Raw genomic sequence first — 9,256 nt, forward strand, 5'->3', positions numbered from 1 at the left:
GACTTTCCATATAAGAAATAACCTGCACCTCTCATTATATTAGTGTACACAACCTATCGTGCTGCCCATACTCTTCCCCTGGCAAAGACTCTCAAACATGTTGTCGATGTTATTCATTCCAGTCTGGATTGTAAAACTATCGAAAACACTTATACGAATATAAAAGAAACAATAAAATAAGGAAGAATCCCTGGACCTCAAATGGTAAACATGTTCAATTTTACTTGGATTTTCAAAAATACTCAACATAACTCAGACAGATAATAAATTGTACATAATGCAGAAAGAGGTTCGAAAAACACATTGGGCTAAATTAAACATTTAATATTGTTTTAGAGAAATTCTGATTAATATACAGAAATAATATGTATGCATAATAGTGATGAGAAAATAATAGATGCAAAGACAGTCCCAAGGTCACTCGCGTCACAACCTAAAGCTTGCAGTGATTTTGATTGTTTATGTTTTCAAAATAAAAGCATACACAAAAAACAAACATGAGTTGAATCAAACTGACATCTCTGTGTAAAAATAATCTGACTGAATTTTCAAGATATTATTTATTTAAGTGCATTTTAATTTCCCTTTATCTGTTATTGATATACACAATTAGCCTACCTTAAAACAGAAGTAAATTATTCTGTACTCGTTTTAGTTTGAAAGGTTTGACCGGAAGTTCCTTTCACCTGTTGTTATACTTGACTCTCAAAAGCATGGGTAGACTACCACCGCCACAGTAGAGGCTCTGAATCCCGAGTGTAGCCTGTTGCTCGGACACAATTGAAGCACCATGTCGTGGCTCTTCGGCTGGTGGCGGGGCTCCGGTTCGCCGTCATTGGAGGAGCAGGTAACGGCTGCTGCAGCTGAAGGAGCCGGGGGAGCACCAGGAGGTTCAGGGGGAGGCAGAGCCGGGGACAAGTGGAGCAACTTCGACCCGACTGGGCTGGAGAGAGCTGCAAAAGCTGCAAGGGAACTCGACAAATCACGTGCGTGCTTATTTTTCTAGCATGTTACAAATGTACTTAATTCCTTTCATTGTTTCTTTGATATTTTCATTTGTTTTTAGTTTTGACAGACTTTCGCATGTTAGTACGCTCTGTTCTTTTCTGATGAGTACATCGCGCCGAATTCCATTAAAAAATGTGAAGCTAAATGTTAAATGTATACTTGGCAAATGTGCAGTCTTTAAACATTATGTTTCATGGTCACTGCTTAGCTTTTGGGTTTAACTATTTACGGCATACACATCTCGAAGTTAGCATCACAACATAGATAGCATTTCATTCAACTTTTTAAGCTGGTTTAACTCCACCAAACACTAGAGTCCAGGGTCTGGCTGCAGTTTTAAAACAATGTGTTCTGTAACACTTATTTCGTATTAAATAAGTTGTGTAGCTTCTTTGTTCTTTTGTTTGAGGGGGAGCGGAACAAAGCAGTCAACTGAATTATTTAACGTGTAGCACACGTTTGCTACTACAAGTGTGTTAGCCTGTTTGACCTCCGCACAATCTGCAACAAAGTTGGAGAGCTTTGGGGGGCGTGACAGGGAAAGCAGATGGAACAAAGTGTCCTCGAGCGCAGCGCCTCACCTGTCCCATATGTCAAGGCCTTCAAGTCAGTATGACCATGCCTACTGCTGTTAACTGTATGGGCGTGAAGAACATACAGTACTCTTTTTTTTCATTCACCTTCTTAACTGTCTGTTATGCTCTCTATAAACACACTGACAAACAGGTCCACATATTGTAGTGGCAGTTAAAAGCATGTTATTCTGAAAAGTAAAACTATAATTGTCTTGGTGTTAAAAAAAAAGTAAATAGTTTAATGAATAAATCACCACCACTTACTGTTTTATATATTTTTCATTTCAAGGACATGCCAAAGAAGCGCTTAGTTTGGCTCGTATGCAGGAGCAGACTGTACAGCTGGAGCATGAGAGTAAAGTTAAAGTAAGTATTGGAGTAGGGATTGTAAAAGGGAGTCTATGTGACTGTATGAACAACACTATTGTGTTGTTACCTGATATTAAACCCTGATGTCAGGAAATATAACACAACCAAACTCCTCAACAGGAATATGAGGCGGCTGTGGAGCAGTTGAAGGGTGAGCAGATACATCTCCAGGCCGAGGAGAGACGCAAAACACTGGTAGAGGAGACAAAGCAGAACCAGGCTGTAAGGAATGAAAAAAATAACCAAAAGCCCACAAAGATAAGTTTCGTCTGGAACACATGTAAATGCGATGTGTTATTTTCCATCTCACCCCCAGAGGGCACAATTTCAAGACAAGCTTGCCAGACAGAGGTACGATGAACAGCTCAGGCAACAGGTAAACCTTATTAAATTAACTCTTGAACAAACAGAATTCCTGAAGGGAGTATTCACTGATTTATTTATTTATTTATTCACAGCAATTTCTCAACGAGGAGAACCTTCGCAAACAAGAGGAGTCGGTCTTGAAGCAGGAGTCCATGAGAAAATGTATGGAAAAAAACCAAATACATTTACACATTATTCATCCACTCATAATATCATGCCAAAACGTCTTTATTACTCCACTTAAAGATGCAATAAGTAGGATTTGTGTCTCTCAAGCAAAGACATGATGAATGTGCAGGCATCGATAGGGCTCTTGATCGGCAACCCATTGGAGTTTCAAGACAAAACAAAATATTAACATTAGTATTTAATAAAATGGTGAATCAGAACTTCATTAGACATTTGTATCCGTTCTCTGCTCTTATTTGCTAGGTTAATCCCTTTCTTTGTTTCTTTAATAAAACAACGAATCAGAAGGACACGAAAAGACCTTAAAAAACTTGTGTTAAATGTTACACTTAGAAATAAAACAAAAGGAACAGACGGAGACATGAATAGAACATAACAAGAGACAATTAAAATGCTTACGTAATAGACCAAAAACTATAAATGATTTAGTAGATCTGTCTGCATTTTTTAACAAACATTTTATGTCCCAATTTATAAATGCCATTGTCTTGAAAATATGACTACTATTATTTCAGTAAAAGACCACTCGAATGACAATTACATTACTTAACGTCCACATTTTCACATTTAGAACAGTCAATAAGCACAAATGAACATTACCTTTTTTAAATCAGTTCAATCTAGTTTTGCCATGGTGTTAGGTTATTCCACACTAGTTAAAGTAAATCAAATATACACCCCTGTCAGAAGTGGTCAAAAGAATGTAGTTAATAAAATCTGCCTCTTTCTCCTAGCTACCATTCAACATGAAATGGAGCTGAGACACAAGAACGACCTGCTCCGCATTGAAGCGCAGTCCAAAGCCCAAGCCCAGGTGGAGAGGGAGAACGCAGACATCATCAGGGAACAGATTCGCCTGAAAGCTGCTGAACACAGACAGACTGTCCTTGAATCTATAAAGTGAGGGCAAAATGAATGTCCTTAATCCTCAGAGTAACTGGCATGCTATCTCCTAATATCTCCCTCAGCTGGAAGTGAAATTCCAGAGGGTGTCAGCAAGCGAGGTTTCCACATTGGAGGCAGTCAGTGTGATAATTGTGTTTTGTTCCCGGCAGGACGGCAGGAGCTGTGTTTGGGGAGGGATTCAGGGCCTTCATCTCCGACGGGGACAAAGTCACAGCCACGGTAAATCCATGTCAGATCTGTCACATTTTCACCACAAGAGGACTGCAGAGGATTATGTGTTGCTGTGGTATTCATGCTGTACAGCAGTGGTTCCCAAAGTGGGGGGCACGAGAGATCAGGAGGAAAAATGGTTATTAAAAAAAGAAATTGTGTGTGTGTGTGTGTGTGTGTGTGTGTGTGTGTGTGTGTGTGTGTGTGTGTGTGTGTGTGTGTGTGTGTGTGTGTGTGTGTGTGTGTGTGTGTGTGTGTGTGTGTGTGTGTGTGTGTGTGTGTGTGTGTGTGTGTGTGTGTGTGTGTGTGTGTGGCTTTTAACTTCAATATTTAAAAATAAATCTTCCCGGGGGAGCCGGGACACCCCCGGACCCCCCATACACCACCTATAAAAATAGCACTTTACCCCTGCTTACACCTATACAGTATGCCTCGAGCCTTCATTGTGACTTTGCGCTTTGAGCACCAGGAAAAGCACTTTATAAATGTAATGTATTATTATTACTGTGTATATGCGTGGGGAGTGTTGCAGTAGAATATTCCACTGTAGCGACCGGTACATTAATGGGAAACCCTACATTTTTGAGCACCCTCTATGAAACGTCAAGCTACCCCACAGCACCCCAAAATAAATATCTGGCGCTGCCACTGAGCCTGACTATTTGTGTTGGGGGGGCACCGTCTTATTTTTTTCTCCAAAGGGGGGGCCTGACAGAAAAAGTTTGAGAACCACTGCTGTACAGTATATTTGAAGATGTGTGTGTTGGCCTATCCACAGGTTGCTGGGTTGACTCTGTTGGCAGCAGGAGTGTATTCGGCCAGGAATGCCACAGCGGTGGCCGGCCGCTTCATAGAGTCTCGTCTGGGGAAACCATCACTGGTCCGAGAGACCTCCAGGATAACTGTTGTAGAAGGCATCAAACACCCAATCACGGTCAATATACATACTTATTTCCATGTTTTCACTAATCATGTTTTTGGTTGAACCTGCTGATCAAATTAACCATCTTTTGCTTACGAAATAGATGCAGGTGGCATATATCCACATAGAGATTATTTAGTTTTATTTGACCATTTTCTCGAGTCTTGTTTTAATTGAGATTTTTTTACATCAGCCTTTAAATCATGGTAGTTCATCAAATGTATATATTTTTTACCAGACATTGTTAAAATCGATGTGTTATCCATGGGACATCTGCAATATATTCACATATTCCTTCTAAATTGACTATATGTGAGGGGTATTAAAAAAAATTCCCCAACATCTGTTTTTAGACTAAACATAGCTTTATATATCTATAGCAAAGCAGAATAAAAAAGTGTTAAAGGATTAATGTAGATGTTCTGTATATTATGGCTAGATAATAAGAAATGATATTAAAATATTTATTAGACACAATAACTATGACTGTTTTAGCCATTAAATGATTTGTCACCATCCAACTCCCTTATTCTAATTTGTAGACAACCAAGCGTCTGAGAAGCAGACCTCAGGATGCCTTGGAGGGCGTGGTGCTCAGCGTGAGTCATTTACCCTTCATGGATTTTTTTTTATTGATATATTTTAAATTCAACATTCAAATGCTCTTTTTAAGACTTTGTGAAAAATGCTGTCATTGAATTACACAGGCCAATTTGGAGGAACGAGTAAGGGACATTGCCATCGCCACTCGTAACACCAGGCAGAACAAAGGCTTGTACAGAAACATCCTGATGTATGGCCCTCCTGGAACTGGAAAAACACTCTTTGCCAAGGTATGACTGGCTTTTGTATTTTCTGTTCTTTTCCTTTATTGTTGAAAACATTTAATCAATATTTTTGATACATTTTGAGTATATTTCTTTCATTAATTAAAGATGGCGCCCCTTTGTGAATCAGTATATTTATCTTAATTGTTACTTGATATTTCTAAGACTGTTGTGCATTTCTATTTTTCCTTTATTGCCTCTGTTCCTTTTTAAACAAAGCACATTCTTTTGCCTTTCAGAAACTGGCTCTCCATTCAGGGATGGACTATGCCATCATGACAGGTGGGGACGTGGCACCCTTGGGGCGCGATGGAGTCACTGCCATGCACAAGGTGTTTGACTGGGCCAGCACCAGCAGGCGAGGGTACAACACTTTAATATGCTTCATTTACACTCAATAAATTAGTGCTATAAAGTGTATCATCTTCTGAATATTGACTCAGAGTTCATTAGTATAGACTGTGTTTCATGTTGCATACAAAGCTGCCATTATCTTGCTGCTCTGATTAAAGTACGGTGATTTACATAAAAAATGGCAGTTTTTTTAAGCACATTCCTTTTGATGTTCTCTTATTCTCTGCAGCGTCTTGCTCTTCGTGGATGAAGCCGATGCGTTCCTGCGTAAGCGATCCACAGTGAGTTCAGCTGCAGTACCATATGCATGGTGATGATGCCCTGTGTTTTCATCATATATTCATGAGTCATGATTTTTGCATTGCAGGAGAAAATCAGTGAGGACCTCAGAGCCACCCTGAATGCATTCCTCTACCGCACTGGGGAGCAGAGCAACAAGTCGGTATCTTACGTGATTCGCTGTGCATGGCTGGGCGTGAAAAGGTCATTGCCATGAATGAAAAGGTCACTGGCTGGGTCTAAACAGTCTCATTCTCTCTCTTCAGGTTCATGCTGGTGCTTGCTAGTAACCAGCCAGAGCAGTTCGACTGGGCCATTAATGACCGCATTGATGAGATCGTAAACTTTGCGTTACCTGGTCAAGAAGAGAGGGAAAGATTGGTGCGCCTGTATTTCGACAAATTTGTGCTGGGTCCTGCTACTACTGGAAGACAGTGAGTACACTTATTGTATATTAATTTCAAACAGCTACTGCTGCAGTTCTGTTGCAGAGGATATTTTCTACTGCAAAGGAAGTAATTGGTCCCTAGAGGTTGCATTACTAGCTCCGGTTACATAATGTTGTATGTAATGTGTTCAGTCCTGAAACCAAAGTGGTGTCTGAATCTTTACTTATTGCTTTATTAAATGTTGTTTAAGTCCTCTGGAAGTTTAGCACAGAAGCTGTTATAAAGTGTATTGGACAGTTAAAACCAGTAAATGTGCAGAGGATCAATGATCAGAAACAAGCTAAGCTCAAGCCTTACCTCCTTTACAAACGTCTTGTGCTTTAATTCAACAGGAGATTAAAGTTGACTCAGTTCGACTATGGCCAGAAGTGTTCAGAAATTGCGGTGCGAGCAGAAGGCATGTCTGGCCGTGAAATCTCCAAACTTGGTGTGGCCTGGCAGGTGAGTTGAACAGCCAGATATTTTTGTTGACACAAAATATGAATCTGCTTCGTAAAAAATGTAAAGCAAACCTTTGTACTGATTTTGTTTTCCTTGAAGGCTGCCGCATACTCCTCTGAAGATGGAGTTTTGACCGAAGCAATGATTGACTCAAGAGTTGAGGAAGCCGTCAAGCAGCATGCACAGAAAATGGACTGGCTGCTTATGGAAGCAGGTGCGGGTGTTGGCAAGTTCGGTGTAATTGTCCCTAAGGAAATGGCTGCAGAAGTCACAGCCCAGGAAGCTGCTTCACTTGCACAAACCGAAGACACAACCCCAACTATACAACAAGTCCTTCCCCTCATTAATGTTGTGGGCAGCGCTGCCCAGGTGGAAGCAGCTGCTCTGCCTACAGAATTAGAGGCAGAAGCTATCCTTAAAGAAGCATCCACTTTGGTTAAAGAAAGTGAAGCTATTGCAGTTGAAACCATTGTTGAAACAGCCTCTGCTGCTCCGTTGGTGCAAGAGGTTGAAGCCATTAAGGACCTAACTGAGGTTGTTGGCACAGCTGTAGCTACAGACACTGTTGTGCCTGAGGTGAAAGAAGTAGTCGCTGAAGTTATAGAGGCCGAGAGCATACCAGCTTCCAGCGCCACAGAGACCGTTGCTGTTAGTAGAGAGACCGAGGCCGTTAGTAGAGAGACCGAGGCCATTGAAGCAGTCAAGGAGGAAATGGATGTTCTAGCACACTCGGAAACAACAGTCACTGCTGTTGCTCAGGAGGAGAAATTAGATGCCGTCATCTCTAATGTTGTCCAGGAACCAGACCAGACCAGAGTCGTTGAAGTCCAAGAAACTGAGTCCACTGCCACGATCATTGCTGCTGTAGAATCTGAAGCCATCAAAGTTGCCGAGGTAGTAGCAACTGATACAGCAAACGTTGCAGAAGAAATTGCAAGCAATGTCGCTCAAGAGGCTGAAGTAATAGCAACTGATGTGGCCAGGGTTGCTGATGCCGTAGCAACCGTCAGTGAGGAGATTGAGGCAGCAGTCGCCAAGGAGGTCGAAGCTGTAGAAAGTTTGGTTGTCAAGGACTCAAATGAGGTTTTGGGGGAAACTGTGTCTGAAACTTTAGAGATTACTAAAGAGGCCCAAGAGGTTGTAACAGATGTGGTCAAGGAGTCCGAGAGTATTGCTACAGAGCTTATTAAGGAGGTCGAACCTTTGATTGCTGAGATAGCTGCCAATGAAGCTGAATTCATCTCAACAGAAACTGAAGCCAAGGAGCCTCAGACTTCTGCTATTGGGTCTACCACAGAGGTTCAGACTTTGGCTACAGAGATTGCTGCCAAGGAGGCCGAGGTCACATCTGCTGAAGTTTCCCAAGAGGCGGAAGTGATATCTGCCGAAGTTTCGAAGGAAGCTCAAGTAACATCTGCAGAGGTTTCCAAGGAAGCAGAAGTCACACCAGAAGAGGTTACCAAGGAAGCCGAAGTCACACCGGCAGAGGTTACCAAGGAAGCCGAAGTCACACCGGCAGAGGTTACCAAGGAAGCTGAAGTCACAACAGAAGAGGTTTCAAAGGAAGCCGAATTCCTGACAACCAAGGATGCAGACACTATCTCTACAGATGATGTGAAACTGTCCGAGACTGCTGAGGTTGGTGCCCAAACAAGTCCAGCCACTGAGAAGTCGGCTGCCTCTCAGACCAGCACTGAAGAAGTAGAAACTGAGAAGCCTCTTTCAAATGAACAGAGTGGGGATGACAAGGACAAACCCCAAGCCAAGCCTAGTCCAAAGAAATGATCACTTGATGTTGATGAAATGCTGTTAACACTAGGTTTGAAACACTTGCTTTGTAGTCTGTCTGCTATTCTAAATGTTTAACACAATTACTGTCAACGCCTTCAAGGTAATGTTTGTATTCTGGCCTGTAAGTTTGCAAGAATCTGAGTAAAAGCATTTGTGGACCACTACAATTGTTATGTATTGCATTTTTGCTTTCTTTCTTTCTCTCTTTTGGTTGTCATTGCCGTTTTCAAAATCTGGCTGTATGACATTTTGAGAATGTGCCCTCTGAAAGGGTAGTTCTCATGTGTTTGCTGACCGGTACTGGCAAGAGTTCAAAAGCACCTCTGTAAAAATGTTGGTTCAGAACATTTCTTTCCTGGCACTTCTTAGTAAGAGTGCTGGTGCAGACCTGCCCTTGACAAGTAATTATTTTACCTTTCATAAAATGACTGTGGGTTCTGCCAGCCGATTATTTAAATGTAGTCAAGCTAGTCTGTAGATCCAACAATGCTCAAGTTACTCACATTTTGTTGCCTACTGCTGCTGAAATAAGAGTGTTTTACACTTACGCTTTAGACCCAGGTGACTTTT

General features: G+C 41.5%; 1 protein-coding gene across 1 annotated transcript; it reads left to right on the forward strand.

The window, feature by feature from the left end:
* The first annotated feature begins 712 nt into the window (after positions 1-712).
* LOC117449505 (ATPase family AAA domain-containing protein 3-like) lies at positions 713-8,853 on the forward strand. The gene is made up of 16 exons (XM_034087224.2): positions 713-986; positions 1,873-1,949; positions 2,073-2,174; positions 2,269-2,328; positions 2,411-2,480; positions 3,242-3,407; positions 3,563-3,632; positions 4,402-4,557; positions 5,088-5,144; positions 5,253-5,378; positions 5,612-5,736; positions 5,956-6,007; positions 6,094-6,164; positions 6,272-6,439; positions 6,787-6,895; positions 6,995-8,853. Exons 1-16 carry the CDS (start codon positions 791-793, stop codon positions 8,678-8,680), a joined length of 3,291 nt encoding a protein of 1,096 aa, XP_033943115.1. The 5' UTR covers positions 713-790; the 3' UTR covers positions 8,681-8,853.
* Positions 8,854-9,256: the final 403 nt, after the last annotated feature.

Source organism: Pseudochaenichthys georgianus, chromosome 7, assembly GCF_902827115.2.
Source record: "Pseudochaenichthys georgianus chromosome 7, fPseGeo1.2, whole genome shotgun sequence".
Classification (NCBI taxonomy): Eukaryota; Metazoa; Chordata; class Actinopteri; order Perciformes; family Channichthyidae; genus Pseudochaenichthys; species Pseudochaenichthys georgianus.